Source organism: Ctenopharyngodon idella, chromosome 22, assembly GCF_019924925.1.
Source record: "Ctenopharyngodon idella isolate HZGC_01 chromosome 22, HZGC01, whole genome shotgun sequence".
Lineage (NCBI taxonomy): Eukaryota > Metazoa > Chordata > Actinopteri > Cypriniformes > Xenocyprididae > Ctenopharyngodon > Ctenopharyngodon idella.
Window position 1 is genome coordinate 3689637 of NC_067241.1, and position 19420 is coordinate 3709056.

The window sequence follows — 19420 nt, forward strand, 5'->3', positions numbered from 1 at the left end:
TGCCTAATCTTGACAACAGGTTTCAGAGGTCAGACATTATTGGCAGCATCCAAATTTGTCAATAGCATCTCAAAGAAAAACATTTTTTTTACCCAAGTGAAAAAGTTACTCTGAAGTGTTCAGTCGATGGAGATTCTAATAAAAAGGGCTATAAATGGTTTAGAAATGAAACTTCTCAAGGATAAGGACATTTCCATTTCTAAAAAAAAACTGTCAATCATCTCAGTAAAAGTGAATCGAGATTGTATACTTGAAGAGAAAAACATGGAAATGAACATGTGAAAGTCATTTTAGAAATTAACAAAATAATTCAGATAGTGACAGTGACAGTCAGGAGCCTTAAAGAGGTCAAGGATGATTTTGTTCTGCTTTCTGTTCACTCAAACAATTATTTAGGTCTATGGATTACACAGTTTTTACACAAACTAACAAACTCAGTGTGATGCATATTTGTCAGTCATACATACAGGTGCTGGTCATATAATTAGAATATCATCAAAAAGTTCATTTATTTCACTAATTCCATTCAAAAAGTGAAACTTGTATATTATATTCATTCATTACACACAGACTGATATATTTCAAATGTTTATTTCTTTTAATTTTGATGATTATAACTGACAACTAAGGAAAATCCCAAATTCAGTATCTCAGAAAATTAGAATATTACTTAAGACCAATACAAAGAAAGGATTTTTAGAAATCTTGGCCAACTGAAAAGTATGAACATGAAAAGTATGAGCATGTACAGCACTCAATATTTAGTTGGGGCTCCTTTTGCCTGAATTACTGCAGCAATGTGGTGTGGCATGGAGTCGATCAGTCTGTGGCATTTCTTAGGTGTTATAAGAGCCCAGGTTGCTCTGATAGTGGCCTTCAGCTCTTCTGCATTGTTGGGTGTGGCATATCGCATCTTCCTCTTCACAATACCCCATAGATTTTCTATGGGGTTAAGGTCAGGCGAGTTTGCTGGCCAATTAAGAACAGGGATACCATGGTCTTTAAACCAGGTACTGGTAGCTTTGGCACTGTGTGCAGGTGCCAAGTCCTGTTGGAAAATGAAATCTGCATCTCCATAAAGTTGGTCAGCAGCAGGAAGCATGAAGTGCTCTAAAACTTCCTGGTATACGGCTGCGTTGACCTTGGACCTCAGAAAACACAGTGGACCAACACCAGCAGATGACATGGTACCCCAAACCATCACTGACTGTGGAAACTTTACACTGGACCTCAAGCAACGTGGATTGTGTGCCTCTCCTCTCTTCCTCTAGACTCTGGGACCCTGATTTCCAAAGGAAATGCAAAATTGACTTTCATCAGAGAACATAACTTTGGACCAATCAGCAGCAGTCCAGTCCTTTTTGTCTTTAGCCAAGGCGAGAAGCTTCTGACGCTGTCTGTTGTTCAAGAGTGGCTTGACACAAGGAATGCGACAGCTGAAACCCATGTCTTGCATACGTCTGTGCATAGTGGTTCTTGAAGCACTGACTCCAGCTGCAGTCCACTCTTTGTGAATCTCCCCCACATTTTTGAACGGGTTTTGTTTCACAATCCTCTCCAGGGTGCGGTTATCCCTATTGCTTGTACACTTTTTTTCTACCACATCTTTTCCTTCCCTTCGCCTCTCTATTAATGTGCTTGGACACAGAGCTCTGTGAACAGCCAGCCTCTTTTGCAATGACCTTTTGTGTCTTGCCCTCCTTGTGCAAGGTGTCAATGGTCGTCTTTTGGACAACTGTCAAGTCAGCAGTCTTCCCCATGATTGTGTAGCCTACAGAACTAGACTGAGAGACCATTTAAAGGCCTTTGCAGGTGTTTTGAGTTAATTAGCTGATTAGAGTGTGGCACCTGGTGTCTTCAATATTGAACCTTTTCACAGTATTCTAATTTTCTGAGATACTGAATTTGGGATTTTCCTTAGTTGTCAGTTATAATCATCAAAATTAAAAGAAATAAACATTTGAAATATATCAGTCTGTGTGTAATGAATGAATATAATATACAAGTTTCACTTTTTGAATGGAATTAGTGAAATAAATCAACTTTTTGATGATATTCTAATTATATGACCAGCACCTGTAAATGAAACATGTAAGAATGAGATTTGTGCAACATGATTCATGTTTGAGTGTAGGATAGGTTTAGCTTCTTTACTGTTGCAACTTTGTATTTTAGAGTGGAAAGTGATTTTCAGTGGGAAATTCAGTTCAGTCTCAGATTACCTAGAATAACAAACATACTCAAAGTTGTTGTTTGAAGGTGGTCCATTATTATTATTATTATTATTATTATTATTATTATTATTATTTACTTCTGTTGCTCCTAGATGATACACCAAAACCAGAAATCAGCACACATGAATGGTTTGAGTTCTTCTACACTGAGGAGGAAGTCCAGCTTGGTTGTAACATGCCTGGTGATGGATGGGAATTCCACTGGTATAAAAAGCCAAAACCCTTGATAGCAAAACCCAATCACACCATCAGATCAGCATCTCTCTCTGACACTGGTGTCTATCACTGCAAAGCAAAGAGAGGGGACTTCTCAGTGGACAGTGAGACTCTACAAGTGCAAGTTAAATGTAAGTCTGTTGAGTTATTTCTGTGAAAAAATCTGCCTGTTGTACAAGTGCGAATTGAAGGTAAGTTAGTCTCTTGAGCCCATATAAACTACTTCTTGTTGCCATTTATTTTATAAAATATAACCCTGGCAAAGCACTCAATGAAATGAAAATATGAAGTTGTAATAATATGATTTTCATGTTTTTATTACTATCAACATTTACTCACCCTCATGTCATTCCTGTACAACTTTCTTTCTTCTGTGGAACACAAAAGAAGATATTTTGAAGAATGTACTTATTTTTGTCCATACTATGAAAGTCAATGTGGTCTAATGTTGTTTTGGACCCCACTGACTTCCAAAATAATCTTATTTTATGTTCAATGGAAGAAATACATGTGTGGAAGGACATGAGGTGAGTAAATGATGAGTGAATCTTCATTTATGGGTGGACTATCATTTTAAATGTTGTTTATTGCATGATATGCTTTGAACATACATGGTATGAATATTGATTTCCCAAGGAAGTTTTAAATAGTTAAAAATCTAGTAAAAGTAAAAGCACTGATGCCTATTGATTAGAAGTAATTAGAAGGCTTAGTATGAAATAAATTTTATAACAAATTATTTATAAAATAACCTTTTGTTTTGTTCTAAGCACGTCCACCTGCAGTTCTGAGTCTGGAGACTGAATTGAGCGACATCATGTCTGGAAATATCCTGACCCTCAGGTGTAACGTCTCAGATGGCAGACAGTGGAGCTACGCCTGGTTTGAGAACGGACAGAAGCTCAATGGGTCGTCAGATCTGTTCAAAGTGACAGCAACTGAAGAAACTATTAAAAGTGAATTCAAGTGCAAGGGAATAAGGACAGAGAGACCACTGTACTCTGCTCTGAGTGAGGGCTTCACGGCCAATAATATTAGTGAGTAATGCAAATATTTATTAATAAACTTCTTTCATACAGTGTATAGATGTAAATGATTTGTGGATTATAAGTCAAGTTATAGTCAAGATTTTCAAGATCATACATTTAGATTAAAAATGAAGGGAGGAAAAATTTCATAAATTTTACATTTCTACATAAATGTTTGAAGGGAATGTTTATTTCACTAGATTAACTTTTTTCCCTTATTATTACAGTATTAAAAAGAAAAATTTTGCTGGCCATCTCAGGATGTCTCATCTGCTGTATTATAATCCTGATCATTGGATGCCTCGTTCTAAGATTCACTCGTAAACCAGGTACAAACAGAAAACAATTCATATACTTCTGAAATTAAGTGTCTTAATTAATGATACTGGTCTCATCATTAAAAAAACAAGCAGTGTCTATTTACACCAAGCACCAACAACCAGCCTTGTGTCACCCATTGCTCAGACGTTCTTCAAATACTGTTGTACTGCTTCTATTTATACTTTCTTTGAATAGTATCTGTCAATGGTTCCAGTGTAAACAGGATTCCATTTGTTGATATTTACAGTTGGTGTAAACAGTTGCTATTAAACATGCTCACCAAAACTGCATTTATTTAATCAAGAATACAGTAAAAACAATAACATTTAGCTTCTGTGTTTTTAATTATATTAGTAACATTTTACATTTAATTACTTCTTACAAAACTTTTGTTTCTTATCATTATCTTTAGGGAAAAAAGAAACAGTACAAGAGGACTTGTTTTTCTCAATGGCAGACTCAAAGAACCGTAAGTTTTCTGACCTTGTGTGGAATTTTTTTTGGTCCCTTTGAGTAAAACAGCTTATAAATTATATTGAGTGATGTTTTTTGAAAATGTAAAAATGCAGAAAGTTTTATGTGATGGGTAGCATTAGGGTTAGGGAAGAGAATACAGTTTGTACAGTATAAAAATCATCATGTCTATGAAAAAATTTCAATAAAACATGAAAACCTAGTGTGTGTGTGAAATGTATCCACATTTACATTTATATGGGTCTTTAATTACTCTACAGAAACTGCTTCACCCCTGGAGGAGTACATGGACAACAGTCCCACAGAGATGGAAGGTATAATGTGCCTTTTACTGTGTTTGGCTGACGTTACAATTAAAAACACAATCATGTACTCATTTACTTTAACAAATGGTACTATTTCATATCACGTCTTATAGTTTGAGATAATATTATATGAAAAACTATTAGTGACTCAACAAGTAAAGTTTTTTTTCTGGCATTTTGCATGAATTTGCTTGTATTACAAGCCAGAATTATGATTTTGGATTTTTAAACAAAAAAAAATGGCCACACTCTCTCTAATATCATTCAGAATGTGAGGAAAAAGAAGAACTGCTCACTGATAACGTTTCAGCCGTTCATGAAGATGATGTGATTAAAGGTAAGACCTAACAAATGTATATCTACAAATGTCTAACATATCATAATATTTGTAACAAATCAATAATTTAATTATCAGTACATTCTAAAAAGCAATTCAGGGGACCTTGAAAACTTAAAATTTCTAATTTATTGAGTTATTTAGAACATAGAACATTTTAAGTTCTGTTGACATAATAATGTTGATCATTACATTAACTTAATATTGTGTGTAATTTAAACTCAAATTTCGCCGTTACTCAAATAGTTGGAACAAATTCATTTTTTTGAGTAATCAACAAATTTGTGTTTGTATTACAAAGTATTAAGGTCCTCTACATAACTTCCTCAACATAATTTCATTCAAAGTTGTCATAACTCAAAAATAATGATGCAAGCTGTGGCATTAGTTGTTGAGTCAACATATTTTTTGTGTACATTACACTCTTAATAATAAAGGTTCCAAAAGGGGTTTTTTCACAGTGATGAAGAACCAAAGAACTTTCAGTGATCATTTCTTAAGAGATATTTTTCTTAGTGTAATTTTTTTTTTTTTTTTTTTTTTTTTAATTAAACTAACGGTTCTTTTTTGCTATAAGTTCTTCATGGAACAATCAGTGCCAATAAAGTACATCTCAGTTACTGATGTAACCCTTGATCCCTGAAGGAGGGAACGGAGACAGAGACGCATGAGATTTGCATGCCAAGCCTCTCCTACCCAGACATACGGGTATATAAGGCCAGCTCGTACTCACTCATTCATGCTTAGGTGCCTGAGCACCAAGTCCCTGTGTTAATATAACAGATCTCAAGAGTAAGCTAGAATGAGCTAGTCTCTTTAAGATAGTTCAAAATGTCCACCTCCCTGAGCGGGGTAAGGGCAGCTTCCACGACTTTAATAAAGATGCGGGGAGACAGGGACAGCCCAAAGGGGAGGACCTTGTACTGATATTCTCGAGCCTCGAAAGAAAAGCGTAGGAATGGTCTGTGTCGAGGTAAAATTGAGACATGAAAGTACGTATCATTCAGGTTGATCACTGCAAACCAATGCTGGGGGCGAACGCATGTGAGGATGCATTTCTGCATGAGCATCTTGAATGGGAGCTTGTGAAGTGCATGATTCAAGACACGCAGATCCAAGATTGGCTGTAACCCACCGCTTTTCTTGGGTACGATGAAGTATGGGCTGTAAAACCTTGACTTCATCTTGGCTAGAGGGACAGACTCTACTGTGACCTTCGCCAGCAGGACAACAATCTCTGCATGCAGGACAGGGACGTCTTTGTTTGCCACAGAGGATAACAGGACGCTGCTGAATCTGGGGGGATGCCTGGTGAACTGAATCGCATAGCCGAGTCTGACTGTCTGAATGAGCCAGCAGGATGGGCTGGGAAGTGATCGCTGTACACAACCACTCTGCTCCAAAGCAAAGTATAAATGAATGAGCCTTATATACCTGTATGTTTGGATAGGAGTGGCTTGGCATGCAAATCTCACTGGCCAATATCCATTGATTCATTTAGTTACCATTCGAAGATGATTGGGCGCCCAGGCGAGACCCCAATATGTCAGTATCAACGTAACGTTCAAACGTGACTGACTTAATGGGAACCTTTATTTTTAGAGTGTATATAAAATACAGGAGTATACCGTAATAATGTTTCTGAGCAATAATTACACAATCTCAGAAATCAGTTCTCACAAATGACTCTCACATTTTTGTCTTAAAGATGAAGACTCACCAGCGGCAGAAGCTAATGGCCTGACATCATTTAAAGGTAGTGAAATTACACTATTTTAAAGGCAGTTTGTACTTTTTATAAATTGGTCTTAAAAGTCTTACCTCTTTGTGTTAAAAAGTGTTTCACACTAAGGGTGTCTCAATCAGCTCCCTAGTTCAGTAGTCAGGGTACTGATCAGGGAGTCGGCCATTTTAAGGGCTGTCTCAATCGCAGAATCCTTCCAGGGCACTGAAACGTTTGGACCAGGAAGCATCGACGCATTTGAATTGCAGAAATGAGTGCACCCTAGATTTAATTCAACAAATGTATAATATTCTAGTACTTAGTATGCCCTCCATAATTTTGAATATACTGCTCTGACCCTTCTTGGCACGGAGTGTAAAAGTTCATGACAAATTGTCACATTTGTCCTGTTTAACTCCTGGATGATGAGCTCCTTAAATGCCCTGATCTTTAATGAGGAGTGTTGCTCAACTCGTCTCTACAGAATCCCCCACAGGCGCTCAAGAGTGTTAAGATTGAGTGCAATACATGTCCACAGAAGGTTTTTCACCTTGGGAGAATGCATATCCTCATGTTGAAAAAATGTCCAGCAATGCAGGGAATGAGGAAAGGGTAACGTCTTCTGTTTCAAGTTTGTGTATTAAATTACACAGTGGTGTGGGAATTCATGAGAGCATTGATAAAGCACAACTCCCTCACACCTTCAGCACTCATACATCCCTATATAAGAGCTTTACTACCACTGAACTTTACTGTAGGAACCAGGCACTTCTCACTGTACTCCTCCTCTAGCAACACCATAACATTTTGGATGCTGTTAGATCCAAAATTGATTTGGTCTCATGAGACCAGAGTATTGATTCTTAGAATCTATATTTTGTAAATATGGGCTTTGGAAATGGCTAACTGACTTTATTGTGCTTTGGCTACAGTAGGTAGTTCCAGTGAGAACAACAACCATGTATGTCATTTCTGCAGGCTGCTTCTTACTCTGTGAGATAAACAGTTACTCTTTTCATAGCTTTTGCTGGCTCTGAGTCACTCGCTTGGTATTTCTCCTGCTCTTTGTCTAGCAAAAAAATCCCTAATCACTAAATGAGCTTAAAATGAAGGCCTGATTATTTCAGGGGTCTTGTCACAAGTCCATTGTTTTTGAATTTCTGTGTTACTTTTGCTATATTTTCACACTTAAAACAATGATTTGGTAATCCTCTTGTAGCACTGTCCTCTTTTGTGCTAAGAAATACAGTATCTCACAGAAGTGAGTTAACCCCTCACATTTTTGTAAATATTTTATTATATCTTTTCATGTGACAGCACTGAAGAAATGACACTTTGCTACAATGTAAAGTAGCGAGTGTACAGCTTGTATAAGAGTGTAAATTTGCTGTCCCCTAAAATAACTCAACACACAGCCATTAATGTCTAAACCGCTGGCCACAAAAGTGAGTACATCCCTAAGTGAAAATGTCCAAATTGGACCCAATTAGCCATTTTCTCTCCCCGTTGTCATGTGACTCGTTAGTGTTACAAGGTCTCAGGTGTGAATGGGGAGCAGGTGTGTTAAATTTGGTGTTATCGCTCTCACTCTCTCATACTGGTCACTGGAAGTTCAACATGGCACCTCATGGCAAAGAACTCTCTGATGATCTGAAAAAAAGAATTGTTGCTCTACATAAAGATGGCATAGGCTATAAGAAGATTGCCAAGACCCTGAAACTGAGCTGCAGCACAGTGGCCAAGACCATACAGCGGTTTAACAAGACAGGTTCCACTCAGAACAGGCCTCACCATGGTCGACCAAAGAAGTTGAGTGCACGTGCGCAGCGTCATATCCAGAGGTTGTGTTTGGGAAATAGACGCATGAGTGCTGCCAGCATTGCTGCAGAGGTTGAAGGGGTGGGGGGTCAGCCTGTCAGTGCCAGACCATACGCCGCACTGCATCAAATTGATCTGCATGGCTGTCGTCCCAGAAGGAAGCCTCTTCTAAAGATGTCCTGTGGTCTGATGAGACCAAGATAAATTTATTTGGTTCAGATGGTGTCAAGCGTGTGTGGCAGCAACCAGGTGAGGAGTACAAAGACAAGTGTGTCTTGCCTACAGTCAAGCATGGTGGTGGGAGTGTCATGGTCTGGGGCTACATGAGTGCTGCTGGCACTGGGGAGCTACCGTTCATTGAGGGAACCATGAATGCCAACATGTACTGTGACATACTGAAGCAGAGCATGATCCCCTCCCTTCAGAGACTGGGCCGCAGGGCAGTATTCTAACATGATAACGACCCCAAACACACCTCCAAGACGACCACTGCCTTGCTAAAGAAGCTGAGGGTAAAGGTGATGGACTGGCCAAGCATGTCTCCAGACCTAAACCCTGTTGAGCATCTGTGGGGCATCCTCAAACGGAAGGTGGAGGATGCGAGGTCTCTAACATCCACCAGCTCCGTGATGTCATCATGGAGGAGTGGAAAGGACTCCAGTGGCAACCTGTGAAGGTCTGGTGAACTCCATGCCCAAGAGAGTTAAGGCAGTGCTGGAAAATAATGGTGGCCACACAAAATATTGACACTTTGGGCCCAATTTGGACATTTTCACTTAGGGGTGTACTCACTTTTGTGGTCAGCGGTTTAGACATTAATGGCTGTGTGTTGAGTTATTTTGAGGGGACAGCAAATTTACACTCTTATACAAGCTGTACACTCACTACTTTACATTGTAGCAAAGTGTCATTTCTTCAGAGTTGTCACATGAAAAGATATAATAAAATATTTACAAAAAAGTGAGGGGTGTACTCACTTCTGTGAGATACTGTAAGTCTCCTGACAGTTCTCTCCCAAGTGGTTCCATTGTTATATATAACACTTTTAATTGTCAAGAAATTACTTCTCTTTAAATGTTTTGGTTCAACATACCTACCTGTTGATCAAACATTGCCTTAAACTTACACCAGAAAATTTTTATTTTGTTTTATTTAGTAACTTTTAGGAGGGTGTACTCATTTTTGCTACACAACATTTTATCACCTTGATAAGAAAATCTTATTTTCCTGAATAATTTTGACATGCTTCTTTGATAATTGATTAAGCAGACTTGCTGGAACATTATCTCTAAAGAACCTTAACATGTCTTCTAAGTTATTGAGTAATTGCTGACTTTCAGACGTTTCAGAGGGGGTGTACTCATTTATGCTGTGCACTGTATATGTAACAAGCAAAGTATTTATCATAATGTACTTTAAATAACATTACAAGTAATGTCAGAAAGAAATCAGCTCTGCTTTTGTTTATAAATACCAGTAGTGATGTTGTACAACGAGGACGTTGCCACGTCGCTGGAGTGTCCCAATGTGTAGTGAGTCAGCGTCCTTTACTGTCCTTACCAGTGCCCGAATTTGTGTACATGATATACGAGCTAGGGAGCTGATTGAGACGCACCCTAAGCCTGAGTTAACATTTTTACCTGGGTCATAAACTGCCTCAATGCTTTATTAAATATTCATGCAGTCATAAAAACATAATAACCTCATAATGTAAATATGTAAATAAAACGTCCCATCCAGGGTTTAAAAATGTACAGAGTGAAATCTCGAAACCTGCGATTAACCATTTCAGACTGTAGATTAACAAGTAAGTATGCTTAAGTATGATAAACCCATAAAAAACAGATTTGTAACTTATTGTCATGTTTCCGCCTCTCCAGGGCTCTGAACCATTATGTCAGCAATCAACATCATGATGGAGTTTCTATATTTGCACTGAGGCAGCTAAATTACATGCTTATATTAAAAAAAGATTGCATTAGCACGGCACTTTGTATAGTAGCAGCTGCACTTTTGTATACTGGTCCCACTTTATATTAGGTGGCCTTAACTACTATGTACTTACATCAAAAAATAAGTACAATGTACTTATTGGGTTCATATTGAGATGCAAAACACTTTTGCTGCTATTGAGGTGGGATACGGGTAAGGTTAGGGAAAGCTTTGGTGGTATGGGTAGGTTTAAGGGTAGGGGTAAGGGATGGGTCAACAGTGTAATTATAAATGTAATTACAGAAACTAATTACAGATGTAATTACATGCAGGTGATTTTAAAATATAAGTACAATGTAAAAACATGTATGTACACAATAAGTGCATTGTATCAAATTACTAATTTAAATGTAAGTACATAGTAGTTAAGGTCACTTAATATAAAAGTGGGACCAGTATACTTTTAAAGGTGGAAAACCAGCTTGTTTGCAGCTTGAGAAAATGTAGAATTGAACTGCAGTGTTGTGGAGACAGCATACTGCCTTAAATGAAGACAGTGATTGTAGAGGGAGATGAATAACGGACAGAAAGAAAGTATAATTATCGGAAGTAATCAAAGTTATATCTGTTATATCTGTCTACCTACTCTGTGTTTTTTTTTTTTTTTTTTTTGTTACTTGCAAATTCAGCTATTAACATGACATCATAAAAAAATGATTGTAATACATCTACTGGAACATATTTTATTGTTGTAATTTATTTGCACCCACCTTTTTAAAAATATGTAGTTTACACATATTGTATTTGAGATATTGTTTTTGTGTGTATTTTTTTTTTTTTTTTTTTTTTTTAGTGTGTTCTGGATTATTTACATTCAAATAAACATGTAAGACTAACACAAAGTTAGACTTTCACTTGATCATCCAATAAACTGGTTTTGAAAAGCCAAATACACTTATTTTATGTGTTCTGAAGTCAAACTTATGAGAATTGTATTATAATACTACCCATGCTTTCACAGTCTACTTGATTACAACATTGTGCAGTTACAGAAATAATAATAATAATAATAATAATAATAAACATTTGCTCTGAATTCCAATTAACAGGTTATCTATCTATCCTGAGGAAATGATGGGACAGGCATTTTTCTAAATAGTTTGATCCATTTAATTTACACAAAACTAACTTAAAGATACACTATGTAACTTTTTTCTGTTCAAAATTAACAAAATTCAAATAAGTCAATACATCATAAATCTTTTTGTCTTACCCTGATTCATTGAGATATGCCTATATTATAAGTGTTTATATTTTAGACCTAGAGGGATGGTTTTCGTGGGAAATTGCATTCATACGTCACTGTACGGCACGTGCACTATGCGTGTTTTGTTATATCCATAAATATAGAACAAAAGTTGCTCCGGCTGCTTTTACGCATGTATGGTGTGAGAGTGTCATAAGTTAGTTGTGAAACACAGCGAGCGAGAAAGGTTGACATAGAGCAGCTAAATCTCCAACCTCCAGGGGATCACACGTTTAAAGACTAAAAACAAAAACACTGAACAGAGGAGAGTCTGCTGGCAAAAAAGAATGCAACAGAGCTCATAATAAAATGAGAATCAAGATTTGCTTGGCTTTTCGGAGATGACGAGGCTTATTTGAAATATTGTAAAAGTGATGCGGAAATGGTGTTTTTATTACTCAACAGGTGAGTAAGGTATTTTATTGAACAGATAAATTGCTATATGTAGCTATCTAACAGAGTTCATTGTAAAGCATTATTTGTGAAGGGTCATTTTATTAAATACTTATTGTGAGTAATAATACAGTTACTAATCTCTATAAATGCATCAGTGATGGCTTTAAAGGGGACCTATTCTGCAAAATTCATTTTTAAGGTGTTTGAACACAGATGTGTGTCCACAGTGTGTGTAAACAACCTATATAAACCTATATAACCTATATAAACAGCCTATAATGGTAAAAATCCAACCAATCCCCATTTATCATTTTCAATCTCTCAGAACACACTGTTTGATATTTCCCCCTACTCCTACGTAAGAACATGGTCCAAAAGGGTTGTACCTAGTAACCTAGTAACATGGTCCAAAAGGGTTGTACCTAGTCTCTTAATGAGTCATGGGTGTGTTTTGGGCGTAAAAGCCAGGTGCACTTGAACCATGGTGGATAGCTATTTACATGGTGGAATATAGAAACCCTCCAGACGAGTCATTTTAAATACATGTGTGTATTGCCACGATTGGTCAAATAATTAGCTAATTTCACTTGTCATTACTGCAAATAGGTCATTCTGATACATGCAATGACTATCCATTATGACATGTAGGCATTTTTATCTTTATTACTAACTTACACATAATATATTACTAACACGCCCTTTAAATAACAAAAAAATAAAAATAAATAAATTTTTAAAAAATACTGTCATTGACATTAGACCAAGTTTTTGTTGGTCAATGCCGTAGTCATTTTCAGTTGCCTCAAAATAGCAACACGCCAACAATGCCCCTGAACACCAGAGGTGTAAAGTACTTGAGTAAATGTAATTAGTTACTGTACTTAAGTATCTTTTTGGCTACTTTGTAGTTGTACTGAGTATTAAAGATATTGGCAACTTTTACTCTCTACTTGACTACATTTTTGAGCAAGTAAATGTACTTTTTACTCCACTACATTTGTGATGAGTAATGCAATTAAAAATTACATTTTTCATGGCAGCTTACCTTGTCTGCAGCAGTTTATTTCTGGCATAAAGAAGCGATATCGCCATCTAAGGGCATTGAAGGTACTATATATTGTGCATTTTGCCTTTACTCACCCAAAACTTGTCAACAAGGATACTTTACGTGAATGTGAGTGCATTAGCAGGTAGTTGCTGATCGCAAATGTTTTATTTATTAGATGAGGAAATGACTGCAGCTGGTGATGAGGCTCAAACCAGCACATATACAGTAGACTTTGACTATTTAATTTTACTTAACATTGTTTTATTTATCCGCTATATTGACAAGACCGTTTTGAAGGATATTGGTTTACTTATGGCCTTTCTGTGCACTTGAGCTCAACTGAGACTTGAGAGTTTGTAGACGTTTAAAAGGTTGTTGTGTCGACCTTGATTTATTGCAACATTGAGGTGTTCAGGTTTATTTTGATTTCTTATCTTACAAATCAATTGTTTCTTATTTTCACTGGTATGGCTTTTAGGACTAGTGCATCTCTGAGCCTACATTCAGCATGAGTAAAATACTTAAGTACTGTTTAAATCAGATACTTTAAGACTTTTACTCAAGTCGTATTGGAATTGGTTACTTGTAACTTGTAGTGGAGTCATTTTTGATAAGGTATCAGTACTTTTACTCAAGTGTGGTTTTCAGGTACTCTTTACACCTCTGCTGAACACACCTCGTTTTCAGACCAGCATGCCCATGGGCGAACAGATGGGTGCAAGTGCATTTGCTGTTTAAACAACGTGGTGCTGGGTGTGAAAATGATAACTGCGTGGGGCTGAAAGTAGCAAAAAAGTAGGGCGTTGGGCATCACATTGCGCTGGGTGTATGATAGGGCCCTTTCACAAGTTGTTCACTTGCAAATGTAACTATTGAACAATATTTCCTGTAATAAAATAATGAATAAAACACAGAAATCATTAATACAAACAGTTGAAACAAATATATCTTTTTTAAATTTAAATTTAATTTTTAATGCTTAAGTATAAATGGGGCTATAATTCATTATAAGTGTTACCGAATTTATTTTCAAGTACTGTTAATGGGTAAAGCTACAGTAACGTCTTCAGCTAGTCATCTTAAGATCCTTTCCATCTAAACTAGTTTTTTCTCTTAAGTAACTAAAGCTTTATTTATATAGCACCTTTTAAAACAGTGTTTACAAAGTGCTTTACAGAATAGAAATACACAGGGAAGAAAAAAAAACATATAGAAATAAAATAATAAATTCAATATTGATTGATTGATTGATTGATTGATTTAAACTTTATTAATCCCAGAGGGGAAATTAAATTGTCATGGCAGCTTGATACAGTCAATAAGCACTTAGAATAATGGGGTTAAGGTCAGGCGAGTTTGCTGGCCAATTAAGAACAGGGATACCATGGTCCTTAAACCAGGTACTGGTAGCTTTGGCACTGTGTGCAGGTGCCAAGTCCTATTGGAAAATGAAATCTGCATCTCCATAAAGTTGGTCAGCAGCAGGAAGCATGAAGTGCTCTAAAACCTTCTGGTATACGGCTGCGTTGACCTTGGACCTCAGAAAACACAGTGGACCAACACCAGCAGATGACATGGCACCCCAAACCATCACTGACTGTGGAAACTTTACACTGGACCTCAAGCAACGTGGATTGTGTGCCTCTCCTCTCTTCCTCCAGACTCTGGGACCCTGATTTCCAAAGGAAATGCAAAATTTACTTTCATCAGAGAACATCATTTTGGACCACTCAACAGCAGCCCAGTCCTTTTTGTCTTTAGCCAAGGCGAGACGCTTCTGACGCTGTCTGTTGTTCAAGAGTGGCTTGACACAAGGAATGCGACAGCTGAAACCCATGTCTTGCATACGTCTGTGCGTAGTGGTTCTTGAAACACTGACTACAGCTGCAGTCCACTCTTTGTGAATCTCCCCCACATTTTTGAATGGGTTTTGTTTCACAATCCTCTCCAGGGTGCGGTTATCCCTATTGCTTGTACACTTTTTTTCTACCACATCTTTTCCTTCCCTTCGCCTCTCTATTAATGTGCTTGGACACAGAGCTCTGTGAACAGCCAGCCTCTTTTGCAATGACCTTTTGTGTCTTGCCCTCCTTGTGCAAGGTGTCAATGGTCATCTTTTGGACAACTTTCAAGTCAGCAGTCTTCCCCATGATTGTGTAGCCTACAGAACTAGACTGAGAAACTATTTAAAGGCCTTTGCAGGTGTTTTGAGTTAATTAGCTGATTAGAGTGTGGCACCAGGTGTCTTCAATATTGAACCTTTTCACAATATTCTAACAGATACTGAATTTGGGATTTTCCTTAGTTGTCAGTTATAATCATCAAAATTAAAAGAAATAAACATTTGAAATATATCAGTATGTGTATAATGAATGAATATAATATATAAGTTTCACTTTTTGAATGGAATTAGTGAAATCAACTTTTTGATGATATTCTAATTATATGACCAGCACCTGTAAATAAGACGATAAAATGAAATACAGACCAAAAATAAAATCACATAATAGAAATAAGATAATAAAATACAACAATAAAATGAATCAAGGAAAGGCTCTAGTGAACAAAATGTGTTTTGAAAAACTTTTTAAAAGTGCACAGTGAGTCAATTGCTCGTAGGTTCTCAGGAAGAGAGTTCTATAGCTTGGGACTGAAATGACTAAATGCTGACACACCAATTTTTAGCCGTGTCTTAGGCACAACCAACAAATTACTATTTGATCTTTGGAGCGATCTTGCTGGAATATATTTATTCAACAAATTAGAAAGGTATATTGTTGAAGTTCCATGAATACATTTAAAAACTAATAAAAGGATCTTGAATTCAATTCTGAATAATGCAGGCAGCCAGTAAAGGGATCTGAAAGTTGGGAGTAATGTTATTTCTGGTTTTAGAGCGAGTTAGCATTCACGCAGCTGCATTCTGAACTCTTTGTTCAATGTTCTGTTAAATTGGTTTTTAAAAGTTTCGGTTATGTTAGTGGTTTTAGGGGTTAACATTGTGGTAAAGTGTGGAGCTTGGGTTGAGGACTTGCTAACAAGAATTCAAATTGCTTTAATAATAAAGCAACCGTTATAGCTCTGGATGAATCCAGTATCACTTCTGAACTGCCAACACCAAACATCACGTGTTAAAAAAAGTTTATTTTAGTTTGTTACGTCACAGGATTAAATAGGAAGCATTAATTGTATGATTATAGGGGTTATGTGCTATCTTACTTCTGTATTCTGTAAAACAGATCGCTTCCGGTTTAGGTCTTTTGTATGTGCTTCATGAAAAAATTCCCTGTTTTATTCAAGATAACTTAAAAGGAGCGAGCAAAGATGAGCATAACTGATGTCCCCCGCATACGCAGTTTGATATTTAAAAGCTTTTTCATTTTTCTTCTTCACATTAACGTTTAGATATTTAATAGAATAAAACACCTATAACAATGTGAACTAGGTAGTTCCACTGATTACCTTAAAAGTCCATAGATATGCCGTAAGTTCATACTGCTGTTAACACTTTCTCTGACAAGCGGATGCATTGAGACCAGTTTTCCGGTTTGGTCATGTGACGTTCCACATATACCCTACTTCAATGTCAATTTAAATGAAAACCATTTGTTTAAGTTAAACTAAACCCATTCATTCAAGTTAAATGAACACCATTGATTCTAGTTAGTTATACATGGTTGATTCTATTTGGTTTTACTTGTTTCAATCACGTGGAACCACTGTCCATAACTGAATCATGTTCAGCCAAAGAGCTATTTTTTCGGTGTACAAAAGACTTATTGGTTAATGACCGTACTTTTAGAATAGCAGATTTAACCCTCTGGCCCTCTTCGTTTAGGAGTCACACTTTTTTATGGTCAAAAGTGACCGAAGCCTTGAAATGTAACTTTTTTGTTTTTCAGGAAAACCAATGTAATACATTTTTGTTCAATAATATTTTTTGATTATTGTATAAAATTTTGAGGGTATTTTATGATACTATGCAATATTTATATAATTTTTATTAGCTATTTTTACCCATAGAAAAAATACAATTTTTTTCTAATACATTTTTAAATTATTTTTCAATTAAAGCAGTTATTCCATGTTAAAATAGAGACAAGGGATTTAAAATCCATTTTTTTGAAGGTAGATTAGTGCCATCTGGTGGGAGTAAAAAAAAGAAAACGTCTCAGGTTACGTATGTAACGTCTCAGTTGCAAAGGTGAAGGAGGGAACGGAGATGTACGTTGGACAGACCGCCGAATAGGAATCTCGCTAGAGAGGCCAATCTGCTTCGAGTGTAACTAAACGAGCCAATGCACATTGGCATGCAATCATATGCATCAGCTGCTCGCCTCGCAGTGTGGGTATTTAATGAGCAGCAGGTGCGTTGCATCTTCAGATTTTCGCTGAGGAGCCGAACAGGTTAGGCGGCAGCATCGCCGGGGTACAGCGACTGTGGCGACGGGACGTACGTCTCCGTTCCCTCCTTCAGGGAACGAGGGTTACCTTTGTAACCTAGACGTTCCCATTCAGTCGGTCACGTTCGACATACGTCGGACAGACCGATGAATAAGAATCCCTACCAAAGCGCCACAGGGGCTGCCGCCTTCCAGCGCTCTGTGCAAGCCTCCTGTACCCCCTTGCCTATGGACGGTGGGACAGGGCTAACACAAAGAGTGTCAATCACTGCTGTTCCCCAAAAAAAAACATTCAGTGAGACTATTGGATAACGCTGGGAAAACGTACCCTTTCACTGGAAAGGAACGCTGCGGAAGCCACATCCTTCCCCGAAGGAGTTATGTGGAGAAGAACATATGGACTAACCCCGTAGGGGTTATGGAAGCACTGGGGTGACTCCAACCTGATGAGAGGTGGGTTCTCCCAGAGGGAAAGACACGGGTTTCGTTTAGGAGCAACTGTGGAACTACACATATGGGATCCCTGTAGGGTCACACATATGGTACCCAGCCTAAATCTGGTTCTCAAGGATATAACGGAGTATAGGCCTGGCGCCAGATGCTCCGCCACGTCGGCTGCCGAAGGGAGATCAGTGGACTCAACAGGGTCTGCCTCGTAGGGACTCTCTGGAGTAATAAGCGCATGTAAGCGCAGCAAGCCAACACTAAGCCAGGGCCTCTCCGTGCCTCTGACCTGAGGTGAGAACACCGGAGGAGACCGGCTCGACACGAAGGCTATAGAATCTAGTGAACGTGTTAGGTGTCGCCCAGCCTGCAGCTCTACAAATGTCTGTCAGCGAGGCGCCACGAGCCAGCGCCCAGGAGGATGCAACACCTCTCGTAGAGTGAGCATGCAACCTGAGCAGGCAGGGCACGCCTTGAGCTTGGTAAGCCAAGGCGATGGCGTTCACTATCCAGTGGGCCATCCTCTGCTTGGAGACAGCTTTTCCCTTCTGCTGGCCTCCGTAACAGACAAAGAGCTGGTCTGAGGTCCTGAAGTTTTGAGTTCTGTCTATGTACAGTCGCAAGGCACGAACTGGACAGAGCAAAGCCAGGGCTGGGTCTGCCTCCTCCGGGGGCAGCGCTTGCAGGCTCACTACCTGGTCCCTGAAGAGAGTGGTAGGAACCTTGGGCACATAGCCAGGCCGGGGTCTCAGTACCACGTGGCTGTCGCCCGGCCAGAACTCTAGGCACGATTCGTCGACCGAAAATGCCTGCAGGTCCCCTACCCTCTTGATGGAGGCCAACGCAACCAGCAGCAAAGTCTTCATAGACAGAATCTTTAAGTCTGCTGACTGCAAGGGCTCAAAGGGAGCATTCTGGAGAGCTCAAAGCACCAGAGCAAGGTCCCAAGAGGGTAAGGAGGGGGGTCGAGGAGGATTTAATCGTCTCGCCCCCCTAAAGAACCTGATGACCAGGTCGTGCTTACCAACAGACTTGCCATCGATGTGGTCGTGGTATGCGGAAATTACGGCAGCATGAACTTTGAGGGTGGAGGGGGACAGCCTACGCTCCAACCCTTGCTGCAAGAATGAAAGCATGACTCTGATCGAACATCTTCGGGGGTCTTCCCAGCGAGAAGAGCACCACTCGAACAGGTCCCACTTCAACGCGTAAGCACGTCTCGTAGACGGTGCACGTGCCGAAGCGATGGTGCTCAGTACCTCGGGGGGTAAGTCACCTCGAACCTCCGTGTCCCGTCCAGGGACCAGACATGGAGCTTCCAGAGGTCTGGACGCGGGTGCCAAAGAGTGCCCCGTCTCTGAGAAAGAAGGTCTTTCCTCAGAGGAATGCGCCAGGGAGGGGCTGTCGCGAGGAGCGAGAGTTCCGGGAACCAGGT

At 38.7% G+C, this 19420-nt stretch overlaps 2 protein-coding genes across 3 annotated transcripts in view; both read left to right on the forward strand.

Moving 5' to 3' along the window:
- LOC127504762 (Fc receptor-like protein 2) overlaps positions 1 to 11346 on the forward strand; it is a 62519-nt gene extending 51173 nt beyond the window's left edge. The window contains exons 14-15 of one of the 2 annotated variants that reach the window (XM_051879744.1): positions 6624 to 6671; positions 10337 to 11346. In XM_051879744.1, coding sequence (XP_051735704.1) covers positions 6624 to 6671; positions 10337 to 10344 — 56 coding nt within the window. In that variant the 3' untranslated portion in view covers positions 10345 to 11346. The remainder of the gene's footprint in view (positions 1 to 6623; positions 6672 to 10336) is intronic. The other variant, XM_051879745.1, reaches the window with a different exon arrangement.
- Positions 1 to 19420, forward strand: part of LOC127504761 (hemicentin-1-like) — an 80116-nt gene that overhangs the window by 16826 nt on the left and 43870 nt on the right. Inside the window, exons 14-19 of the mRNA XM_051879735.1 lie at positions 2327 to 2581; positions 3221 to 3487; positions 3706 to 3807; positions 4212 to 4268; positions 4534 to 4587; positions 4847 to 4915. Coding sequence (XP_051735695.1) covers positions 2327 to 2581; positions 3221 to 3487; positions 3706 to 3807; positions 4212 to 4268; positions 4534 to 4587; positions 4847 to 4915 — 804 coding nt within the window. The remainder of the gene's footprint in view (positions 1 to 2326; positions 2582 to 3220; positions 3488 to 3705; positions 3808 to 4211; positions 4269 to 4533; positions 4588 to 4846; positions 4916 to 19420) is intronic.